This window comes from Pelodiscus sinensis, chromosome 19, assembly GCF_049634645.1.
Source record: "Pelodiscus sinensis isolate JC-2024 chromosome 19, ASM4963464v1, whole genome shotgun sequence".
In the NCBI taxonomy this organism is placed as follows: domain Eukaryota; kingdom Metazoa; phylum Chordata; order Testudines; family Trionychidae; genus Pelodiscus; species Pelodiscus sinensis.
Window position 1 is genome coordinate 29,390,002 of NC_134729.1, and position 24,820 is coordinate 29,414,821.

General features: G+C 67.7%; 1 protein-coding gene across 7 annotated transcripts in view; it reads left to right on the forward strand.

The window, feature by feature from the left end:
• NFIC (nuclear factor I C) overlaps window positions 1-24,820 on the forward strand; it is a 175,948-nt gene that overhangs the window by 122,890 nt on the left and 28,238 nt on the right. For 4 of the 7 annotated variants that reach the window (XM_075903267.1, XM_075903266.1, XM_075903265.1 and 1 more), the window contains 4 exons: window positions 1,578-1,702; window positions 9,879-10,001; window positions 10,829-11,064; window positions 22,491-22,650. In XM_075903267.1, coding sequence (XP_075759382.1) covers window positions 1,578-1,702; window positions 9,879-10,001; window positions 10,829-11,064; window positions 22,491-22,650 — 644 coding nt within the window. The remainder of the gene's footprint in view (window positions 1-1,577; window positions 1,703-9,878; window positions 10,002-10,828; window positions 11,065-22,490; window positions 22,651-24,820) is intronic. The other 3 variants (XM_075903271.1, XM_075903270.1, XM_075903268.1) reach the window with 2 other exon arrangements.

Below are 24,820 nucleotides of genomic sequence, written 5' to 3' on the forward strand. Positions count from 1 at the left end.
GATCAGCTGTTTGTCGGCAGATCGGGGCAATCTGGACGCGCCGCGGTCGACAAGGAAGCCTTTGTCAATTGTTGCAGGTATGCCTCGTGAAACCAGGTTTACCTGTGCCAATCGGTACAGCTGATCAGCTGTTTGTCGCCTCAGTGCGGCAGCCATTTAAATTTAAATGAAGCGGCGATTATTTAAATCGCGGCTTCATTTCCCTTTTTCGAATAAACTAATCTACATGTCTCCGTCAACGGAGGCATGTAGTTTAGACGTACCCATACTGTCGACAAAGCAAGCCCTTAGGGTGTGTCTAGACTACAAGGTTTTGTCGACAGCGGTAAACCTCACTCTGCGAGGAATAGCACCTTGGGTATGTCTAGACTACACGGCTCCGGCGACAGAGCCATGTAGATTAGTTTACTAGACATACCCAAATCGCCGCTTCATTTAAATTTAAATGGCCGCCACGCTGTGCCGATCAGCTGTTTGGCGGCTCAGCACTATCGTCTGGACGCTCCGTGGTCGACATCAAAGCCATTTGTCAACCTCCCCGGTAAACCCCATCGCCCCATAGGTTGGCGCCCCAGGCAGCTGCCCGGCTAGCCTATGCCTTATCCGGCCATGGATGTAGTTTAGACACCCTTTGGGGCACGGGGTAGCTGGCTGGCCCCAGGGTGTGAGGGCCCAGCTCTGCTGCAGCAGGGAAAGGGGCGTCTCTTCCCTCAGGGTCACTCCCATGCCGGCTGCCCTGAGCTGGGGACACAGCAGCCATCAGGCCCTGCGGCTCTCGGGCCAGGCAAGGGGCTGGCTCCTGCCCCTCCCTTTCTCTGGGGTGCTGGGGGCTGGCGTGGGGCAACCGGGTGCGTAGAGTGGGGATCGGCTGCATCGGGGCCCGTCTCCGGTCTCAGCTGTCACAGGCCCGGTCGACGTCTGTGTGTGCGTCTCAGTCCTCGCGCGAGGGAGTGGAAAACCCCCACTCCCCCTGCGGGCGCCGACCACAGGGCTTCTCCCACCGGCACGGCGAGGCGGGAGCAGCTGTGTGCCTGGCGCCCCCGACTCCTTCCCTCCAGCCCACTGCGGCCGTGCAGGTGTAACCGAAGGAATTTGGCCCAACGGCTCCACTTCTCCTTGCCCCTGGGGCTTGCTGCCAACGCTTCACCCCTTCTGTGCGCACCCCGCCGGGCAGCAGCCACAGCGCGCCGCGGCCGGCCACGCGTGGCCCAGAATCTCCAGGCAGAGGGAGAGGAGCCTGCCCGAGGAATAACTCCTTCCGCTGCCCAGGGAGGAGCCCCATCCCATTCCTGCAGCCGTGACCCGCGGGAGGAGAGCCCCCCACTTCAGGGAGGAGGGGCCACATCTCACCTGAGTTCAAGCAGCCGTTCAGGGGCAGTCCCGCACATTAACCACTAGACTACACTTCCCTCCCAGGGACAGGAGCAGAACCCAGACAGGCAGACTGCTCATGCCTGGCGCTAGCCACTAGACCACACAGCACAGCAAGGGGCAGAGTGCCGAGGCATGACAGGCAGGAGCCGACGGCCTCCCCGGCTAGCCTGGGCTGATAAATTCTCCTCCTGCCCCTTCTGCAGGAGCAAACGGCACAAGTCTGGCTCCATGGAGGATGACATAGACACGAGTCCGGGGGGCGAGTACTACACTTCGCCCAGCTCGCCCACCAGCAGCAGCCGCAACTGGACAGAAGACATGGAAGGAGGTAGGTCTCTGGCGCATGTGCTCCCAGCTCTGGCACCGGGCGGATCATTGAACCTGGCTTCTCCTTTCGGTGTCAGGGGCAGGGTCGTTTGGCTGGCATTGGGCAACAAAATGGCAAGAAATGTTAATGTTGATAAATGCAAAGTAATTCACATTGGAAAGAATAATTCTATGAAACGATGGGGGTTAATTTAGCTGGAGCCACTCAAGAGCGAGATCTTGGGAGTCATTGTGGGTAGTTCTCTAAAAACACCCACTGCATGGACACTGCCTACAGATGTGGTCGCCTCATCTCAAAAAAGATCTCTTGGCATTGGAAAAGATTCAGAAAAGAGCAACAAAAATGACGAGGGGTTTGGAACAGGTGCCATATAAAGAGAGATTAAAAAGACTGGGACTTTACGTCTTAGAAAAGAGGAGATTAAGGAGGGATAAGAGGTCTGTAAAATCATGACAGATATGAAGAATGTGAATAAGGAAAAGTTATTTACTTTTTCCCATAACATAAGAACTAGGGGTCACCGAATGAAATTAATAGGCAGCAGGTTTAAAAAAAGAAGATGTTTTTCTTCATGCAGCGCACCGTCAACCTGTGGAACTCCTCGCCAGAGGATGTTGTGAAGATCAAGATTTTAACAGGGTTCAAAAAAGAACTCGACACATTCATGGAGGTTATGTCCATCAATACTTATTAGCCAGGATAGATCGGAATGGTGTCCCTGCTCCTCCCCCCCCCCCGCGCACTGCCAGGCCGTGTCCCTGCCCCCCCCCGCACACTGCCAGGCTGTGTCCCTGCCCCCCCCGCGCACTGCCAGGCCGTGTCCCTGCCCCCCCCCGCGCACTGCCAGGCCGTGTCCCTGCCCCCCCCCGCGCACTGCCAGGCTGTGTCCCTGCCCCCCCCGCGCACTGCCAGGCCGTGTCCCTGCCCCCCCCCGCGCACTGCCAGGCCGTGTCCCTGCCCCCCCCCCGCGCACTGCCATGCTGTGTCCCTGCCCCCCCCCGCGCACTGCCAGGCCGTGTCCCTGCCCTATGCCCCCCCCGCGCACTGCCAGGCCGTGTCCCTGCTCTATGCCCCCCCCCGCACACTGCCAGGCCGTGTCCCTGCCCTATGCCCCCCCCGCGCACTGCCAGGCCATGTCCCTGCCCCCCCCCCACACACTGCCAGGCCGTGTCCCTGCCCCCCCCCGCGCACTGCCAGGCTGTGTCCCTGCCCTATGCCCCCCCGCACACTGCCAGGCCGTGTCCCTGCCCTATGCCCCCCCCGCACACTGCCAGGCCGTGTCCCTGCCCTATGCCCCCCCCCGCGCACTGCCAGGCTGTGTCCCTGCCCTATGCCCCCCCCCGCGCACTGTCAGGCCGTGTCCCTGCCCTATGCCCCCCCCCACGCACTGTCAGGCCGTGTCCCTGCCCTATGCCCCCCCCCCCCACGCACTGCCAGGCCGTGTCCCTGCCCTATGCCCCCCCCCGCACACTGCCAGGCCGTGTCCCTGCCCTATGCCCCCCCCGTGCACTGCCAGGCCGTGTCCCTGCCCTATGCCCCCCCCGCGCACTGCCAGGCCGTGTCCCTGCCCTATGCCCCCCCCGCACACTGCCAGGCCATGTCCCTGCCCTATGCCCCCCCCGCACACTGCCAGGCCGTGTCCCTGCCCTATGCCCCCCCCCGCACACTGCCATGCTGTGTCCCTGCCCTATGCCCCCCCCGCACACTGCCAGGCTGTGTCCCTGCCCCCCCTGTGCACTGCCAGCTCGTGTCCCTGTCCCCCCCCAGCGCTCTGCCAGGCCTTGTCCCTGCCCTGCCCCCCCCCCGCGCACTGCCAGGCCATGTCCCTGCCCCCCCCGTGCACTGCCAGCTCGTGTCCCTGCCCCCACCGCTCCCCATCTCCACAGGTTCCCCAGGTTCCGCATCCTTGGTTGGTGTGTTGCCTTCCTGTCTAGACAGCCCCAATTAGTTGCTCATTAAGAGAAGGGGTCGGGGGTCAGCCAAGCTACTTAAAGCGATAGAGCCCTTTATGGGAGGGCTGGTTCGCGGGGTCCCTCGCCAGCGTCTCTCCCGGCTAGGATGGGGAGCGGCTCTGTACAGGGACGTTTCATTATCTTCGATTTCTGCCCCGTCCTGCAAAGGCTCCTGCCACCCAAGAAACGGGGCGGTGGGCCTGCGAGGGAGGGGGGGCAGTGGGCACTGGCAGCTAACGGACCCCCCCAGGGATTCACGCCCCGGCCTCACACTACTCCCCACCCGCAGGCCCCGGCCCAGCCCCCATACTGCCTGTGGATGTGGGTGCATGCGCCTGCTTGCGTGTCTGGGCCGGGCGAGGCAGCCTCCAGCCGAGACCCCCGGCCCCTCTAGTAAGCGCCCCCCTTCCACAGCCAGCAGAGCCTCCCCGGGCCGAGGGCCCAGGCCAGAGCAGAGCCACAGCCTGATCCTTCGCCTGCCCGCTGGTCGCTTGCCCTGTCATCCAGCCAGGGGCTGGGCCGTGGGTCCCCCTGCCAGAAACCCTGCAGCACAAGCTGGCCACCTGCTCTGGGCGTTGTGCCATTGAGCCAGAATCTGAATGTGAGGGGACTGCCCAGCTCGAGGGCCCCTACACCCCCTCCTGCCTCGGAAAGGAGGTGTAAGGAGCAGGGGCAGGTAGCAGAGGCTCAGAATAGAATTTGGCCCGTTGACCTCCCTGGGTTTCCTCCCCACTTGCCCCAGGCTGAGATCAAGCCGCTGGCGACACAGGACATCTGGGTTCTCATCCCAGCACTGACTCAGCATCATGGACTGGCTGTCCAGTCTGCGCCTCGGTTTCCTCACCTTGGAGAGAGTGGTTCGGAGCCCGGGGTGGGCGGGTTCTGCTGGCGTTCCCTGTCAGCTGAGCGCTTGGGCGGACACCCAGGGGAGATTCAGATGCCGCCCAGCTGAGTAGCGGAGTGCTCAGAGCTGAGTGCATGTGTTTGTACTGGTGGTGCACATCCGCACATAACAAAATGTACTCCACACGCGGAGGGGGGGAACAGAGGGAACATTGGTGATGTCCCACGCTAGTAGCTGCAAAGAACTTTGAGATCCACTGTGGGATTTACCCCCAGAGCCACCTGAGGTTTTGTGTTCAAAGCGGGTTTGGGTGAAAAGGGCCTTTTTCTTTTTCTTTTTCTTTTTCTTTTTCTTTTTCTTTTTCTTTTTCTTTTCCTCCTTGAGCATTTGCCACAAACCCCCTTTCTTTGGAAGTCTGGGGAGTAATTCTGAGCTATAACAAAGCCAAGGCAGGTTGTGATGTAAAATCCTGCCAGTTTGACTTTCCACGTTTGTCCTGGGAAACACACTTCCCGGCTGGCTCTGGTGAGGTTCTGCCCCCGCCGCTGCTCAGCCTCCCGCTCACACGGCCCCTTTGATGTGCCGAGGTGGGTTGCGCTGTGTTATTTATTTAGTCTTGGCTCTGTGGTGCCCCTAGCAGCTTCCTCCCAGCCCCGTGCCCCGTGCTGAAGGGACACAGAACAAAGACGCTCTCCTCAAAGGTCGTGCTGCGTGTGGGCTGGCCTGGGCGTGGTAGAATAGCCCTGGGGCTGCTCTGCCTTGCCCAGCTGCCTACGGACCGCGGGGCAGCCAGAGCTGGTGGCCATGCCGTGGTGGGGGTCCTGGCAAGGGGGCGGCGCTTCTAGGCCGCATGGGGGAAAGCACAAGCATTGCTCCTGCACCCGTTTTCACCCCTTGCACGTTCACACGTGCTGAGTGGTGCGATCCAGGGCGGGGGCATGCAGAGGCCAGGCTCACGCTCATCTAGAGCCACCGGCCTTGGAGTGACCAGAGCCAGGAACCCAGGAGTCCTAAGTCCCAAGCACCCTGCAGAGCTGTCGGGGTTCAGGGGGCATGAGCCCCCCTCTCTCTGCGGCCCAGGCCCGGGCGGGGAAGGGTTACGGAGCCGGTGCCTCGCAGGGGGTCATTTCAGTCCCGTGCCGGATGTTCTGGGAAATGCTCCGACCGAACGCTGAGACAGGGCGAAATCCAGTCACGCCGGCTGGGCCCAGTGGCTGGAGGTAAAGCCTCCGTGGGACTGTGGTGGCAGGATTGACCCCCTGTGGGGGGTGCCACAAGGGAGCCCCGGGTGCCATGGGCCAGATGCCCTCCCTAGGGGATGCCCAGGGCTGGGACAGCGCAAGTGGGGCTGCAGGGGAAGCTATGGGGGGGGGGGGAATCCAGGGGGCAGCAGCGAAGAGGGAGCAGGGTGGGGTGAATTGGGAAGGAGCAGAGTAGCAGGACCCGGGGCCAAGGGCCTCGGCGCTGGGTTGCCGTGGGCAAGTGGAGAGGCTACGGGGCAGCCAGGGCGGGAGCAGAGCAAGGCGGAGCAGGTGCCGCGCAGGCTGCCGAGCATTTCCGGATGGGAGTGTGACGATGGCCGTGTTTGAGCAGGTCCCGCACGGAGCCTGCGTCTGCGCTGTCCAGGGGGCTGGGTCCCTGGCGATCAGAGCCAAGCGGCGGGTGCAGACCAGGGGGCTCTGGGCATGTTGGTTTGGATCACAGCCTGGCTGAGGAACCCCTCTCCTGTGGGTTCGGTTCCGGCCCGACGAGCCAGCAAGCTGTGCAGACAAGGGGCCGGAGAACAGCTCCGTGGCTCGGTGTCACTGGAAGGCGATGGCAGCTGTGTCCTCGTGTGCCTCCGGGGGGAGGTGCAGGGCCAGGCTGGCAGTGACAGGTGGGCAAATGGGGCTTTATGCCACCTTGGACCCTCCTGAATGCTGGGCTGAGACGGGGCCGGGCGGCCCCTGGTGTGTCAGACTAGCCCTGGGGCTGCGCAGCTTTACCGCGGCCATATTGGCCCTGCAGGGACCACGGTGCCGCCCCCAGTAGCCAGCCCACAGCACCCCGGCCCTCCTCCCGCCCCCCAGGCCTGGGAGCGAAGGGGGCCGACGCTGCCCCTGCTCCGTGACCCTAACCCTCCCCTCCACAGGTTTGTGCCTTTTTGCTCCTGGGGCTTACGGCGCCAATCCCCCGGCTCAGCGCTCTGCAGCGCGAGGCGTATTTATAGCTCTCCTAATCTTTCCTCATAAATCAGCAGCCAACTGTCCGGCTGGGGCCCAGCGCAGGGCAGGGCTGGGCGGGGGGCTCCCGTCGTGACTCAGCACGCAGGCCCAGCCAAGCGGATCAGACCCAGCGGGTTTGCTTTCCTTTGGGTGACACTCGGTGGCAGAGGGATAAACAGCATCTCCGGCTGCTTCTGCTTGCTCAGACGGGCCTGACGGGCGGGGGGCTGGTCGCCATTCCGCTCCACAGGCACCTCTGCCCTGACAGACTTGTAGTGCCCTGCCCCCACCTGCCCTAGGCCTGTACGGCCCTGCCCCCGCCTGCCCCAGGCCTGTATGGCCCTGCCCCCGCCTGCCCCAGGCCTGTACGGCCCTGCCCCCGCCTGCCCCAGGCCTGTATGGCCCTGCCCCCACCTGCCCTAGGCCTGTACGGCCCTGCCCCCGCCTGCTCTAAGCCTGTATGGCCCTGCCCCCACCTGCCCTAGGCCTGTACGGCCCTGCCCCCGCCTGCTCTAAGCCTGTATGGCCCTGCCCCCGCCTGCCCCAGGCCTGTACGGCCCTGCCCCCGCCTGCCCCAGGACTGTATGGCCCTGCCCCCACCTGCCCCAGGACTGTACGGCCCTGCCCCCGCCTGCCCCATGCCTGTATGGCCCTGCCCCCGCCTGCCCCAGGACTGTACGGCCCTGCCCCCACCTGCCCCAGGACTGTATGGCCCTGCCCCCACCTGCCCCAGGACTGTACGGCCCTGCCCCCGCCTGCCCCAGGCCTGTATGGCCCTGCCCCCGCCTGCCCCAGGACTGTACGGCCCTGCCCCCGCCTGCCCCAGGACTGTATGGCCCTGCCCCCACCTGCCCCAGGACTGTACGGCCCTGCCCCCGCCTGCCCCAGGCCTGTATGGCCCTGCCCCCGCCTGCCCCAGGACTGTACGGCCCTGCCCCCGCCTGCCCCAGGCCTGTATGGCCCTGCCCCCGCCTGTCCCAGGACTGTATGGCCCTGCCCCCACCTCCCCCAGGACTGTACGGCCCTGCCCTCGCCTGCCCCAGGACTGTACGGCCCTGCTCCTGCCTGCCCTAGGCCTGTATGGCCCTGCCCTCGCCTGCCCCAGGACTGTACGGCCCTGCCCCCGCCTGCCCCAGGACTGTACGGCCCTGCCCCCGCCTGCCCCAGGACTGTACGGCGCTGCCCCCGCCTGCCCCAGGCCTGTATGGCCCTGCCCCCGCCTGCCCCAGGACTGTATGGCCCTGCCCCCACCTCCCCCAGGACTGTACGGCCCTGCCCTCGCCTGCCCCAGGACTGTACGGCCCTGCTCCTGCCTGCCCTAGGCCTGTATGGCCCTGCCCTCGCCTGCCCCAGGACTGTACGGCCCTGCCCCCGCCTGCCCCAGGACTGTACGGCCCTGCCCTCGCCTGCCCCAGGACCGTACAGCCCTGCCCTCGCCTGCCCCAGGCCTGTACGGCCCTGCTCCTGCCTGCCCCAGGACTGTACGGCCCTGCCCTCGCCTGCCCCAGGCCTGTACGGCCCTGCCCCCGCCTGCCCCAGGCCTGTACGGCCCTGCTCCTGCCTGCCCCAGGCCTGTACGGCCATGCTCCTGCCTGCCCTAGGCCTGTATGGCCCTGCCCCCGCCTGCCCCAGGACTGTATGGCCCTGCCCTTGCCTGCCCTAGGCCTGTATGGCCCTGCCCCCACCTGCCCCAGGCCTGTATGGCCCTGCCCCCGCCTGCCCTAGGCCTGTATGGCCCTGCCCCCGCCTGTCCCAGGACTGTATGGCCCTGCCCCCGCCTGCCCTAGGCCTGTATGGCCCTGCCCCCGCCTGTCCCAGGACTGTATGGCCCTGCCCCCGCCTGCCCTAGGCCTATACGACTGTGCCCCCACCTGCCCCAGGCCTGTATGGCTCTGCCCCCGCCTGCCCTAGGACTATACGGCCCTGCCCCCACCTGCTCTAAGCCTGTATGGCCCTGCCCCTGCCTGCCCCAGGCCTGAATGGCCCTGCCCCCGCCTGTATGGCCCTGCCCCAGTGCCCTGGGCCTGGATTCCCCCTGCCTTGGGTATGTCCCCTGCCTTGCCTGCACATTGCTCTGTTCCTGGGGATGTAACTGCGGGGGCAGGTGATCCTGTGGGCAGAGCGCTGGCGTCCTGCTTGGCTGCCCCATGGCCTGCAGGGTCGGGATGACCGTGCACAGCCCAGCACATGGGTGACAGGCTGAGGTTTGGGTGGGGGGCCTTGTGCAGAGCTCGCCTGCTCTGTGCCCCTACCCCCGCTGTCCCAGGCCAGGCCCGGCTGGGCGGTTCCCCCTCAGAAGGGACGGGGGTCTGGAACACAGAACTGGTGCGAGGCTCCCCGATGAGGGGAGAGAGCCCCCTGCACGCACGGCCAGCACCGCACGACCCATACCAATGTGCACACACATACACGCACACGTGCAAACGCCTGCATACCTGTGGGTCCACTCACATGCACACACACTTGTGCAATGGCACACCTGTTAACCTTTGCACGCGCACGCACGTGGGGGCACGCACTGCGATCCAGGCGATGGCTGCGTCAAGCCAGGGAATGTGACCCTCTGCGGCGCCTGCGCGTCCCTCTGCCGCCACCTAATTAAGGAGGCAAATGAGCTGGCTCTGACGGGGAGAGTCACTGGGCTGTGCGCCCCCTGCTGGCTCTGCACCACAATAACCCAGAGCTGCCTCTGCAGGCCCTGTCCCAGGCACAGTGCAGGGCAGGGGTTGGGCATGCAAGCGGCCAGCGTGGCCCCGGTTCCTGGTGACTGCCAGGGCCCTTCCCTGCCTCCCCGGCATACCCCACGGAGGCTGAGAGGCACAAAGGCTCCTTCCGCAGGGTCTGCTCCACCAGCTTCCAGGCGAGTCGCTGGAGGGTCCCCCCAATCACTAGGGCCATTCGGCACCCTGGGTCCGTGCCGTCGGGAGCCCCCTGCTTAGCCATTGCCTCTGGCGTGTGCGCAGTGCTGCAGGGGAGCCACAAGCCCGGAGGGGATCCCCTTCCTGACCCCCGCGGGGGAGGCCAGTCTGCCCTGACACCTGACACTGAATGGTGCTTCCGATCGACTGAGCCGGGTGTTTTGGCTGCGGGCCCTTGAAGCGCCGCCCCTCGGCCCGTTGTTCCCTCCGGAGCCGGACGGTAACAGCGTCGCTTCTGCCTTTCTGGCCGGTCCCTAGGCATCTCGCCAGTGAAAAAGACGGAGATTGACAAGTCACCCTTCAATAGCCCGTCGCCACAGGACTCCTCCCCGCGGCTGAGCTTCACCCAGCACCACCGTCCGGTCATCGCTGTGCACAGTGGTGAGTCTGCTGACGCTGGGGGTACCCTGGGGGGGTCGCAGACTTCCCAAAGCATGATGGGAAGGTTCCTTTGGCATTCGCTGTCCGGGAGGGGCTGCTGGGCAGGTAGGTCTTAGGGGGCTGCACTGACGTATCGCAGCTGGAATAATTTCTGCAGCGCCAGGAACCCTGGAGACAGGTAGGAAGGCGAAAGCCTGGCCCTGAGTTCAGCTGTGGGAGAGCTACACTCTGGGGACAGGATCCGTGTTCCCATGGGGGGATGAGCGGCAGAAAGATCCCCGTTGGGTTTGCAGCCCCCAGGGTCGTGGGTGGCAGCGTTCTTTGGGCACGGGGGCTGAGCCGGCCATGATTAGCGGTGGGAAGGGGCAGGATAGTTTCCCAGAGCAGATCTGGATTGCAAATAACAACACTTAGCACCGTTCAGCGGCACAATGCTTCCCCAGCGTCAGCTGATTCCTCCATGCACCTCTGCTGGCCTGAGGGGCAGGTAAGGATCGGTGTCCACTGAAGGGGAAACTGAGGCACGGAGCAAAGTTCCCTGACTTGCCCAAGGCCATAGAAGGGACTTGGGGTCAGAGGCAGGGCGAGTGCTCAGGAATTTCTGGCTCCTGCACCCCTCTGCCCCACCTTGACACCCCGAGCACTGTGCGATATGATGTAGGTGGAAGGCACCTTAGCAGTGTGGGGCTGCCATCTGGCCACCGTTAATGCCCTGTTGGAACCAGAGCAGCGTGTCCGTGGGGCAGGAGGAGGTTCTGGGGCCCTGCCTGGCCTGGGGCTCCAAACGAAGGCCCTCTGGTCTTCTCTTTGTCTCTCTCCTGCTCCAGGTATCGCTCGAAGCCCACACCCTTCATCTGCTCTGCATTTCCCCACCACCTCGATCCTCCCCCAGGCGGCCTCCACCTACTTCCCCCACACGGCCATACGGTACCCGCCGCATCTCAACCCACAGGACCCTCTGAAAGATCTCGTCTCACTGGCCTGCGACCCGTCCAATCAGCAGCCTGGACCGGTAAGGAGCTGGCTAGGCATCCCCCCACAGCTCCCCCGCCGGACCAGCCTGGTACGTCCCTCACCATCAGAGACCTGTGAGCTGGGGCCAGCTGGCCCCCACCTGCCCCTTTTCCCAGTGGGTCCCAGCTCTTTGGGACCTGCCCTCAGCTGCACGGGCGGAGCCCTGGAGAGCTAGATTAGTTAGACAGGGTTTCTCTGGTCCACACACACACACACACCTGTGCATCGCTCACCCTGGCATGCGGTGTTGGGCTGGGACACAGGCCTGTGCTGGCCCGTCCGCAGGGGGCAGACGCTGCCACTTGGCCCAGGGAGAGTACCCCCCACCCCAGGGCAGCTCCCACCCACCCCCCGGTTTGTTTTCCTTTCCCTGGAGCTCAGGGTTTGATTCTCTGGCCCAGGAGAGCACCCCCAGGATGTGCTTTGTTATTTTAAGACTAATTGGGATACTTCCTCTTGACTGTGACTGAAAAGAGGGCCAGGGACGGAGAGGTGCTGGACTCAGGCCGGAAAGCTCTGGGCCACCACACCCTGCAGGGAGAGAACCAGGAAGTGATACTGACAAGAAGTAGAAAGTGAAACTGACCCAGTGCAGCAAGGCTGGGGCAGCACCAGGGAAGGGGGCGGGATCGTCCCCATTCCTCCCTTTGGAGCGTCCTTGGGAGCACAGAAGAATGATTTTCAAAAGCTAACGCCCAAGTTCGTTGCCCACACAAAGGGGTTTCCTGGCTCACAGACTGGGGAGGCAGCGTCTGTCCTGCAGCGTGTCTGTGGCTGGCAACTCCCCCCCCCCCCCCCCCCCCGCACACACACTTCACCTGCGCTGCCCTTCCCGACCCCCAGGCCCCACCTCAGTCTGTGCCAGGCACCTGTGAAGCTGCTTCTCCTCCCTCAGGCCTTGCCCCCGCTGCCTGGTCTGTCTTTTCTCTGTTGCCTCCTGCTGCCAACCCTCCCCCTGAGCTTCTGCTCCCTCCTCCTGCCCCACTGCAGGACCCTGGACAGTTCCGGCAGTGCCGCCTGGTCCCACTCATCAGCTGGCTGCTGGGACAACCTGACCCCCAGCCAGGACCGAGAACCCGTCCTGCCGCTCCCATGCCAAGGGAGTGCTCACCAAGCTGACCTAGTAGTAGGTCCTGTCCTGTATCCCTCACCCAGGTCTTCAGACCCTGGCCGGCAGCTCTGCGCTTGGGCTCTGCCTCCTCCCTGCTGCCAGCTGGCTCTTCACCTGGGGGAGGCATTGCTGTGTGCCGTGCAGGCTCTCCTCCCTCCGGCACACCCTGCAGGGGCTGGATTCTGCCTCCGCAGGCTCCAGCGAACGAGGCTTCTTTGGGAGCTGAGATTCCTCCCCATCCATCCCCACCGTGGGCTGAGCGCCTCATGCCCACATGCTGCATCCAGAAGGGCTGACAAACCGTGTACGGACACTGTCACCGCAGGGTCAGACCCGCCAGCTACTCTGCTCCCAGCCTCTGCTCCTGCCACGGGAGCAAGTCCCCCAGCTCGGCCCCCTCGCAGGCTGCTAGCAGCCCTGGGGCTGGCCAGTGGGTGGCAGCAGGCCCCCATGTGCGGAGCCGGCGGGTCCCAGTGCTCAGGGCTCCATTCCTCCGCCTCCTGCTCCGGCTCACAGGCAGCATGAGGGGCACAGCCAGACTCCTGCCCCTGCCCAGAGGCCTGCGTGGCTGTGGCAGGCTGTGTCTCAGTAGTGGCTGGGCCTGGTGCAGCGGCTGCCTCGGCCACCTTTGAAGTGCGGGACCATGACCCCTTTCTCCGCCCGGCTGGAGCGGCAGAGCCCTGCTGGGCAGGTAGAGGAGACCACAAAGAAGCCTTTGAAAGCCTCCGAGGGGGCAGAGGAGAAGGAGCCAGCCCCACGGCCTTTGAAGCCTTCCGCTGGGCCCCTCCATCCTCGCACCGGCCCCCCAGCCCTCCACGGTTGCTTCCCAGCTGGCTCTGAGCCACTTCGGCTGGGCTGCCCTCCCCACACGGGCCGATGGGGCTGACCAGGAGGATCGCGGCCCAGCTCGGGCTCAGAATCACTCGCTTCCGCTTCCCCTCCGGACGGGGGCGATTTGGTCAATGCAAGGGAGTCTAAACTGGGACCCCTGATCTCTGCCGACACCCCTCACTACGGACCCACGGCCCTGCCATTCCCACGCTGGGCTCCCCCGTCCAGCTCTGCCGACGCCCCTCACTACGGACCCACGGCCCTGCCATTCCCACGCTGGGCTCCCCCGCCCAGCTCTGCCAACCCCTCACTACGGACCCACGGCCCTGCCATTCCCGCGCTGGGCTCCCCCGCCCAGCTCTGCCGACGCCCCTCACTACGGACCCACGGCCCTGCCATTCCCACGCTGGGCTCCCCCGCCCAGCTCTGCCAACCCCTCACTACGGACCCACGGCCCTGCCATTCCCACGCTGGGCTCCCCCACCCAGCTCTGCCGACACCCCTCACTACGGACCCACGGCCCTGCCATTCCCACGCTGGGCTCCCCCGTCCAGCTCTGCCGACGCCCCTCACTACGGACCCACGGCCCTGCCATTCCCACGCTGGGCTCCCCCGTCCAGCTCTGCCGACGCCCCTCACTACGGACCCACGGCCCTGCCATTCCCACGCTGGGCTCCCCCTCCCAGCTCTGCCGACGCCCCTCACTACGGACCCACGGCCCTGCCATTCCCACGCTGGGCTCCCCCACCCAGCTCTGCCGACGCCCCTCACTACGGACCCACGGCCCTGCCATTCCCACGCTGGGCTCCCCCGCCCAGCTCTGCCGACGCCCCTCACTACGGACCCACGGCCCTGCCATTCCCACGCTGGGCTCCCCCACCCAGCTCTGCCGACGCCCCTCACTACGGACCCACGGCCCTGCCATTCCCACGCTGGGCTCCCCCGCCCAGCTCTGCCGACGCCCCTCACTACGGACCCACGGCCCTGCCATTCCCACGCTGGGCTCCCCCGCCCAGCTCTGCCAACCCCTCACTACGGACCCACGGCCCTGCCATTCCCGCGCTGGGCTCCCCCGCCCAGCTCTGCCGACGCCCCTCACTACGGACCCACGGCCCTGCCATTCCCACGCTGGGCTCCCCCGCCCAGCTCTGCCGACGCCCCTCACTACGGACCCACGGCCCTGCCATTCCCGCGCTGGGCTCCCCCGCCCAGCTCTGCCGACGCCCCTCACTACGGACCCACGGCCCTGCCATTCCCACGCTGGGCTCCCCCACCCAGCTCTGCCGACGCCCCTCACTACGGACCCACGGCCCTGCCATTCCCACGCTGGGCTCCCCCGTCCAGCTCTGCCGACACCCCTCACTACGGACCCACGGCCCTGCCATTCCCACGCTGGGCTCCCCCACCCAGCTCTGCCGACGCCCCTCACTACGGACCCACGGCCCTGCCATTCCCACGCTGGGCTCCCCCACCCAGCTCTGCCGACGCCCCTCACTACGGACCCACGGCCCTGCCATTCCCACGCTGGGCTCCCCCACCCAGCTCTGCCGACGCCCCTCACTACGGACCCACGGCCCTGCCATTCCCACGCTGGGCTCCCCCACCCAGCTCTGCCGACGCCCCTCACTACGGACCCACGGCCCTGCCATTCCCACGCTGGGCTCCCCCACCCAGCTCTGCCGACGCCCCTCACTACGGACCCACGGCCCTGCCATTCCCACGCTGGGCTCCCCCGTCCAGCTCTGCCGACGCCCCTCACTACGGACCCACGGCCCTGCCATTCCCACGCTGGGCTCCCCCACCCAGCTCTGCCGACGCCCCTCACTACGGACCCACGGCCCTGCCATTCCCACGCTGGGCTCCCCCACCCAGCTCTGCCGACACCCCTCACTACGGACCCACGGCCCTGCCATTCCCACGCTGGGCTCCCCCACCCAGCTCTGCCGACGCCCCTCACTACGGACCCACGGCCCTGCCATTCCCACGCTGGGCTCCCCCGCCCAGCTCTGCCGACCCCTCACTACGGACCCACGGCCCTGCCATTCCCACGCTGGGCTCCCCCTCCCAGCTCTGCCGACGCCCCTCACTACGGACCCACGGCCCTGCCATTCCCACGCTGGGCTCCCCCACCCAGCTCTGCCGACGCCCCTCACTACGGACCCACGGCCCTGCCATTCCCACGCTGGGCTCCCCCGTCCAGCTCTGCCGACACCCCTCACTACGGACCCACGGCCCTGCCATTCCCACGCTGGGCTCCCCCGTCCAGCTCTGCCGACACCCCTCACTACGGACCCACGGCCCTGCCATTCCCACGCTGGGCTCCCCCTCCCAGCTCTGCCGACGCCCCTCACTACGGACCCACGGCCCTGCCATTCCCACGCTGGGCTCCCCCGTCCAGCTCTGCCGACGCCCCTCACTACGGACCCACGGCCCTGCCATTCCCACGCTGGGCTCCCCCACCCAGCTCTGCCGACGCCCCTCACTACGGACCCACGGCCCTGCCATTCCCACGCTGGGCTCCCCCTCCCAGCTCTGCCGACGCCCCTCACTACGGACCCACGGCCCTGCCATTCCCACGCTGGGCTCCCCCTCCCAGCTCTGCCGACACCCCTCACTACAGACCCACGGCCCTGCCATTCCCACGCTGGGCTCCCCCACCCAGCTCTGCCGACGCCCCTCACTACGGACCCACGGCCCTGCCATTCCCACGCTGGGCTCCCCCACCCAGCTCTGCCGACACCCCTCACTACGGACCCACGGCCCTGCCATTCCCACGCTGGGCTCCCCCTCCCAGCTCTGCCGACGCCCCTCACTACGGACCCACGGCCCTGCCATTCCCACGCTGGGCTCCCCCGCCCAGCTCTGCCGACGCCCCTCACTACGGACCCACGGCCCTGCCATTCCCACGCTGGGCTCCCCCACCCAGCTCTGCCGACCCCTCACTACGGACCCACGGCCCTGCCATTCCCACGCTGGGCTCCCCCACCCAGCTCTGCCGACACCCCTCACTACGGACCCACGGCCCTGCCATTCCCACGCTGGGCTCCCCCACCCAGCTCTGCCGACCCCTCACTACGGACCCACGGCCCTGCCATTCCCACGCTGGGCTCCCCCACCCAGCTCTGCCGACACCCCTCACTACGGACCCACGGCCCTGCCATTCCCACGCTGGGCTCCCCCACCCAGCTCTGCCGACCCCTCACTACGGACCCACGGCCCTGCCATTCCCACACTGGGCTCCCCCACCCAGCTCTGCCGACGCCCCTCACTACGGACCCACGGCCCTGCCATTCCCACGCTGGGCTCCCCCTCCCAGCTCTGCCGACGCCCCTCACTACGGACCCACGGCCCTGCCATTCCCACGCTGGGCTCCCCCGCCCAGCTCTGCCGACGCCCCTCACTACGGACCCACGGCCCTGCCATTCCCACGCTGGGCTCCCCCACCCAGCTCTGCCGACGCCCCTCACTATGGACCCACGGCCCTGCCATTCCCACGCTGGGCTCCCCCGCCCAGCTCTGCCGACGCCCCTCACTACGGACCCACGGCCCTGCCATTCCCACGCTGGGCTCCCCCGTCCAGCTCTGCCGACACCCCTCACTACGGACCCACGGCCCTGCCATTCCCACGCTGGGCTCCCCCGCCCAGCTCTGCCGACGCCCCTCACTACGGACCCACGGCCCTGCCATTCCCACGCTGGGCTCCCCCGCCCAGCTCTGCCAACCCCTCACTACGGACCCACGGCCCTGCCATTCCCACGCTGGGCTCCCCCACCCAGCTCTGCCGACGCCCCTCACTACGGACCCACGGCCCTGCCATTCCCACGCTGGGCTCCCCCTCCCAGCTCTGCCGACGCCCCTCACTACGGACCCACGGCCCTGCCATTCCCACGCTGGGCTCCCCCGTCCAGCTCTGCCGACGCCCCTCACTACGGACCCACGGCCCTGCCATTCCCACGCTGGGCTCCCCCGCCCAGCTCTGCCGACGCCCCTCACTACGGACCCACGGCCCTGCCATTCCCACGCTGGGCTCCCCCGCCCAGCTCTGCCGACACCCCTCACTACGGACCCACGGCCCTGCCATTCCCACGCTGGGCTCCCCCTCCCAGCTCTGCCGACGCCCCTCACTACGGACCCACGGCCCTGCCATTCCCACGCTGGGCTCCCCCTCCCAGCTCTGCCGACGCCCCTCACTACGGACCCACGGCCCTGCCATTCCCACGCTGGGCTCCCCCACCCAGCTCTGCCGACGCCCCTCACTACGGACCCACGGCCCTGCCATTCCCACGCTGGGCTCCCCCACCCAGCTCTGCCGACGCCCCTCACTACGGACCCACGGCCCTGCCATTCCCACGCTGGGCTCCCCCACCCAGCTCTGCCGACGCCCCTCACTACGGACCCACGGCCCTGCCATTCCCACGCTGGGCTCCCCCACCCAGCTCTGCCGACACCCCTCACTACGGACCCACGGCCCTGCCATTCCCGCGCTGGGCTCCCCCACCCAGCTCTGCCGACGCCCCTCACTACGGACCCACGGCCCTGCCATTCCCGCGCTGGGCTCCCCCACCCAGCTCTGCCGACGCCCCTCACTACGGACCCACGGCCCTGCCATTCCCACGCTGGGCTCCCCCACCCAGCTCTGCCGACGCCCCTCACTACGGACCCACGGCCCTGCCATTCCCACGCTGGGCTCCCCCACCCAGCTCTGCCGACGCCCCTCACTACGGACCCACGGCCCTGCCATTCCCACGCTGGGCTCCCCCTCCCAGCTCTGCCGACGCCCCTCACTACGGACCCACGGCCCTGCCATTCCCACGCTGGGCTCCCCCACCCAGCTCTGCCGACGCCCCTCACTACGGACCCACGGCCCTGCCATTCCCACGCTGGGCTCCCCCACCCAGCTCTGCCGACGCCCCTCACTACGGACCCACGGCCCTGCCATTCCCGCGCTGGGCTCCCCCGTCCAGCTCTGCCGACGCCCCTCACTACGGACCCACGGCCCTGCCATTCCCGCGCTGGGCTCCCCCACCCAGCTCTGCCGACGCCCCTCACTACGGACCCACGGCCCTGCCATTCCCACGCTGGGCTCCCCCACCCAGCTCTGCCGACGCCCCTCACTACGGACCCACGGCCCTGCCATTCCCACGCTGGGCTCCCCCGCCCAGCTCTGCCGACGCCCCTCACTACGGACCCACGGCCCTGCCATTCCCACGCTGGGCTCCCCCACCCAGCTCTGCCGACGCCCCTCACTACGGACCCACGGCCCTGCCATTCCCACGCTGGGCTCCCCCGTCCAGCTCTGCCGACACCCCTCACTACGGACCCACGGCCCTGCCATTCCCACGCTGGGCTCCCCCTCCCAGCTCTGCCGACGCCCCTCACTACGGACCCACGGCCCTGCCATTCCCACGCTGGGCTCCCCCTCCCAGCTCTGCCGACGCCCCTCACTACGGACCCACGGCCCTGCCATTCCCACGCTGGGCTCCCCCACCCAGCTCTGCCGACGCCCCTCACTACGGACCCACGGCCCTGCCATTCCCACGCTGGGCTCCCCCGTCCAGCTCTGCCGACACCCCTCACTACGGACCCACGGCCCTGCCATTCCCACGCTGGGCTCCCCCTCCCAGCTCTGCCGACGCCCCTCACTACGGACCCACGGCCCTGCCATTCCCACGCTGGGCTCCCCCGTCCAGCTCTGCCGACGCCCCTCACTACGGACCCACGGCCCTGCCATTCCCACGCTGGGCTCCCCCGTCCAGCTCTGCCGACGCCCCTCACTACGGACCCACGGCCCTGCCATTCCCACGCTGGGCTCCCCCACCCAGCTCTGCCGACCCCTCACTACGGACCCACGGCCCTGCCATTCCCACGCTGGGCTCCCCCACCCAGCTCTGCCGACGCCCCTCACTACGGACCCACGGCCCTGCCATTCCCGCGCTGGGCTCCCCCGTCCAGCTCTGCCGACGCCCCTCACTACGGACCCACGGCCCTGCCATTCCCACGCTGGGCTCCCCCACCCAGCTCTGCCGACGCCCCTCACTACGGACCCACGGCCCTGCCATTCCCACGCTGGGCTCCCCCGCCCAGCTCTGCCGACACCCCTCACTACGGACCCACGGCCCTGCCATTCCCACGCTGGGCTCCCCCACCCAGCTCTGCCGACGCCCCTCACTACGGACCCACGGCCCTGCCATTCCCACGCTGGGCTCCCCCACCCAGCTCTGCCGACGCCCCTCACTACGGACCCACGGCCCTGCCATTCCCACGCTGGGCTCCCCCACCCAGCTCTGCCGACGCCCCTCACTACGGACCCACGGCCCTGCCATTCCCACGCTGGGCTCCCCCACCCAGCTCTGCCGACGCCCCTCACTACGGACCCACGGCCCTGCCATTCCCACGCTGGGCTCCCCCGCCCAGCTCTGCCGACACCCCTCACTACGGACCCACGGCCCTGCCATTCCCACGCTGGGCTCCCCCTCCCAGCTCTGCCGACGCCCCTCACTACGGACCCACGGCCCTGCCATTCCCACGCTGGGCTCCCCCTCCCAGCTCTGCCGACGCCCCTCACTACGGACCCACGGCCCTGCCATTCCCACGCTGGGCTCCCCCGCCCAGCTCTGCCGACGCCCCTCACTACGGACCCACGGCCCTGCCATTCCCACGCTGGGCTCCCCCACCCAGCTCTGCCGACGCCCCTCACTACGGACCCACGGCCCTGCCATTCCCACGCTGGGCTCCCCCACCCAGCTCTGCCGACACCCCTCACTACGGACCCACGGCCCTGCCATTCCCGCGCTGGGCTCCCCCACCCAGCTCTGCCGACGCCCCTCACTACGGACCCACGGCCCTGCCATTCCCGCGCTGGGCTCCCCCACCCAGCTCTGCCGACGCCCCTCACTACGGACCCACGGCCCTGCCATTCCCACGCTGGGCTCCCCCACCCAGCTCTGCCGACGCCCCTCACTACGGACCCACGGCCCTGCCATTCCCACGCTGGGCTCCCCCGCCCAGCTCTGCCGACCCCTCACTACGGACCCACGGCCCTGCCATTCCCACGCTGGGCTCCCCCACCCAGCTCTGCCGACGCCCCTCACTACGGACCCACGGCCCTGCCATTCCCACGCTGGGCTCCCCCGTCCAGCTCTGCCGACACCCCTCACTACGGACCCACGGCCCTGCCATTCCCACGCTGGGCTCCCCCTCCCAGCTCTGCCGACGCCCCTCACTACGGACCCACGGCCCTGCCATTCCCACGCTGGGCTCCCCCGTCCAGCTCTGCCGACGCCCCTCACTACGGACCCACGGCCCTGCCATTCCCACGCTGGGCTCCCCCACCCAGCTCTGCCGACCCCTCACTACGGACCCACGGCCCTGCCATTCCCACGCTGGGCTCCCCCGTCCAGCTCTGCCGACACCCCTCACTACGGACCCACGGCCCTGCCATTCCCACGCTGGGCTCCCCCACCCAGCTCTGCCGACGCCCCTCACTGCGGACCCACGGCCCTGCCATTCCCACGCTGGGCTCCCCCGTCCAGCTCTGCCGACACCCCTCACTACGGACCCACGGCCCTGCCATTCCCACGCTGGGCTCCCCCGTCCAGCTCTGCCGACGCCCCTCACTACGGACCCACGGCCCTGCCATTCCCACGCTGGGCTCCCCCGTCCAGCTCTGCCGACGCCCCTCACTACGGACCCACGGCCCTGCCATTCCCACGCTGGGCTCCCCCACCCAGCTCTGCCGACCCCTCACTACGGACCCACGGCCCTGCCATTCCCACGCTGGGCTCCCCCACCCAGCTCTGCCGACGCCCCTCACTACGGACCCACGGCCCTGCCATTCCCGCGCTGGGCTCCCCCGCCCAGCTCTGCCGACGCCCCTCACTACGGACCCACGGCCCTGCCATTCCCACGCTGGGCTCCCCCACCCAGCTCTGCCGACACCCCTCACTACGGACCCACGGCCCTGCCATTCCCGCGCTGGGCTCCCCCGTCCAGCTCTGCCGACGCCCCTCACTACGGACCCACGGCCCTGCCATTCCCACGCTGGGCTCCCCCGCCCAGCTCTGCCAACCCCTCACTACGGACCCACGGCCCTGCCATTCCCACGCTGGGCTCCCCCACCCAGCTCTGCCGACGCCCCTCACTGCGGACCCACGGCCCTGCCATTCCCACGCTGGGCTCCCCCGTCCAGCTCTGCCGACACCCCTCACTACGGACCCACGGCCCTGCCATTCCCACGCTGGGCTCCCCCGTCCAGCTCTGCCGACGCCCCTCACTACGGACCCACGGCCCTGCCATTCCCACGCTGGGCTCCCCCGTCCAGCTCTGCCGACGCCCCTCACTACGGACCCACGGCCCTGCCATTCCCACGCTGGGCTCCCCCACCCAGCTCTGCCGACCCCTCACTACGGACCCACGGCCCTGCCATTCCCACGCTGGGCTCCCCCACCCAGCTCTGCCGACGCCCCTCACTACGGACCCACGGCCCTGCCATTCCCGCGCTGGGCTCCCCCGCCCAGCTCTGCCGACGCCCCTCACTACGGACCCACGGCCCTGCCATTCCCACGCTGGGCTCCCCCACCCAGCTCTGCCGACACCCCTCACTACGGACCCACGGCCCTGCCATTCCCGCGCTGGGCTCCCCCGTCCAGCTCTGCCGACGCCCCTCACTACGGACCCACGGCCCTGCCATTCCCACGCTGGGCTCCCCCGCCCAGCTCTGCCAACCCCTCACTACGGACCCACGGCCCTGCCATTCCCGCGCTGGGCTCCCCCACCCAGCTCTGCCGACGCCCCTCACTACGGACCCACGGCCCTGCCATTCCCACGCTGGGCTCCCCCACCCAGCTCTGCCGACGCCCCTCACTACGGACCCACGGCCCTGCCATTCCCACGCTGGGCTCCCCCACCCAGCTCTGCCGACGCCCCTCACTACGGACCCACGGCCCTGCCACCGACCCCTTTCCTGTGCTGCTGACAGATGCACCAATGCCCCTCTGTCCCAGCCACCTGTTCCTGCCGTTCCCAGCACAAGCCCCGCTGGCCGTGTTGCTTGGTGGTTTTGCCATCCAGGGCTGGATCCGGGACCCCTGAACTCAGGCAGCTGGCGAGCGAGTGGAACTGATGGCTCAGGAGGGTGCAGCCTGCGGGACGCACTCGCTGGGGATCCTCGGCGTCCCCTCACGTGCCAGGGCCTCTGAGAGCGGACACTGCAGGGGCAGGGCTGGTTCCAGAGCCTGGGACCCTCATGTGCCCCCTGCATGGCCCGGGCTCTGCATCGGCCCCAGCTGGTGCCGGAAACCTGCCCCCAAGCGGCGCTGGGGCCCCCGAGGCCTCCATCTGGCCCACAGCCCTGGGGCTGCCAGGGCTACGGGCAGGGGCGTCCCATCTCCCCGTGTCCGTCCCGCTGCCCCTGCTCCTGCCGCCCAGCGGCGCCCAGCCCGCGAGCGGAGGGGCCGGTGGCGGCGCGTGGGGGGCGCGGCGCTGGGCTGCTCTTGCTTCCTAATGGCTGTTTGCTTTTGTCTGTGTCCCCCCAGCTAAACGGAAGTGGCCAAGTGAAAGTGCCCAGTCACTACATTTCCACCCAGATGCTGGCGCCGCCGCCTCCCCCTGGCATTCCCCGGCTGGCGCTCTCTCCTGACACCAAATCCACCACGACAACTTCCGAGGGCGGGACGACTTCGCCGACGTCACCCAGTAAGCAGCCTGTGGCGTCGCGAGGGGCCAGCCTGGCCCCGCTGCCCCCCCGCCCCCGACGCGCCTCCTCCCGCCCTCCGGCTCTGCAGCCATCCCATCTGGCTGGCGCCAGGGCCTCGGGGGATGGGCATGGAGGCGGTCTGGAGCCAGGGACCCCTGCCCGTTCACAAGCGTCGGGCAGCCTGCGTGGAACGAGTTTGCTGGGTCTCAGGTGGCTCCCAGCGAGCATGTGTCCAGGTCACAGTGCGGGGTTCTCGGGCCCCAAATGGGGCAAGGACACTGAGCTCCTCCCTGGCACCTAAGGCCCCCTGCACAGCCGAGGGGCAGGGCCCGGTGCTCCAGCACGGAGCTGGCTTGTGCCTTGCCTGCTCTGCCGGACTGCTGGTCACTCAGGGTCTGTCTACACTACCCCGCTAGTTCGAACTAGGAGGGTAATGTATGCATACCGCACTTGCTAATGAAGCCCGGGAGTTGAATTTCCCGGGCTTCATTTGCATAAGCCGGGCGCCGCCATTTTTAAATCCCGGCTAGTTCGAACCCCGTGCAGCGCGGCTACACGGGGCACGAACTAGGTAGTTTGAACTAGCGGGGTAGTGTAGACATACCCTCAGACTTTCCTAGGGAGGCCGGTCTGAGCCGGCCCTGCAGGGAACCTTCCTTCCATGCTGCTTCTCTGCTCTGCCTGGCAAACCCGCCTCCTTCCCTAGCCTCTCCCTGGCGCCGGGGTCAGGTCTGTTCCACCCAGAAGGGCTGGGATTTCACACCCATGGAGGGCAGGGAGCCCTGGTTCTATTCCTGGCTCAGCTCCCCGCTTCCTGGCAGCCTTTGAGCAAGTCATGTCATTGCTCTGTGCCTCAGTTTCCCCATCTGGAAAATAGTTGTGGGATGGAATTAATCCCAGTCCCATAGGCCTACTGGTCATGGTGCATTGAGCTCCTCAGACGGAAGGCACTGGGAAAGGACGACATATGACCGATGGTTGCAGGGTTAGATGCATCCATTATTGGCGTGCCTGGTGCCCTGGGCTGCAGGGGCATCCTCCCACTCACTGCACGCGAACCAAACAACAACCGTGGGAAGCGCAGGCGCTTTGCCAACCACGCGGTGCCCTGCGAGCCAGAGCCAGGCCCTCGCCAGCGATGTGATTGGCGGCCCTGTCACCCAGCAGCTTCCAGCCGGGGACGGTTAAGGCCCTTTGTCCAGTGCACATGTGGATGGGCCCAACCAGGGCCCAGCTCGGCCCTGCGAGCATCGGGGCTGGGGCATTCTTGGGGCAGGCCCCCGCCGCTCGGCGTTCAGCACAGGCAGCCCCCGAGGTGCAGAGTTTGCCCTGCAGTCAGGCTGGGCTCTCAGACGGGATCCTGCCCCCCCCCCAACCCATGTTGCATTCGGTCCGCCCCCTCCTGCCTGTTTTAAATAGCCCAGGACACGGGCCTTGCCCCTCATCAAACCCGCCCCCAGACAGAGCTGGCTGCCCATTCAAATGGTGGAACTGTGCCATGGTGGGGTGCCAGGGCCCAGTATGTCAGAGCGTGCCCGGTGGCAGAGGCCTTGCTCCCAGGGGCACCAACCGGGTCCCACGAGATGGTCCCGGCCCCCTGCGGTTGCTCCCGAGCTCACGTTGCCATCATATGCCATCCCCTGGTGCCTCCCAGTGCAGGGCGGCCTTGAATAGTTCATCGGCGCTGACGAACTACGAGCTTTTCATCCACTTCCTCGGGTGTGGGGAATGACCAGGCAGAGCCGCAGGAGCAAGGGGCGAGGCGCCAGCGTCCCGGGGCTGGCGGGCGATGGGAGAGCAGGCGGCTCTGCCAGTCTCTCTGCAGCCTGCGCAGCGCCACCCGGGGCTGAAGAGATGCAGGTTCAGCCGGGGGGAACCGAACCCTCAGCCCCATTGGGCCCCAGGCCTCTGGCTCTCCCAGAGCTAACAAGCTGGCACTGGCAGGTGGTGGCACCTGCCTGCCCAGCCCAGCCACTGGAGGGTATGGGGCACAGCGAGGGGCCCAGCCCCAGCAGGTCTGCATGGAGGCTGCGGGATGTGCCCTGCAGGGTCTGGCCAGCCGCACTGTCCAGGGTCACCTCACAGGGCTCCCAGGTGCCGGGAGCAGCTGCCCTGAATCCCTCTCACGCCTGCCCCCTGGCGCCACCCCCGGCCAGTGCCAGTAGCACC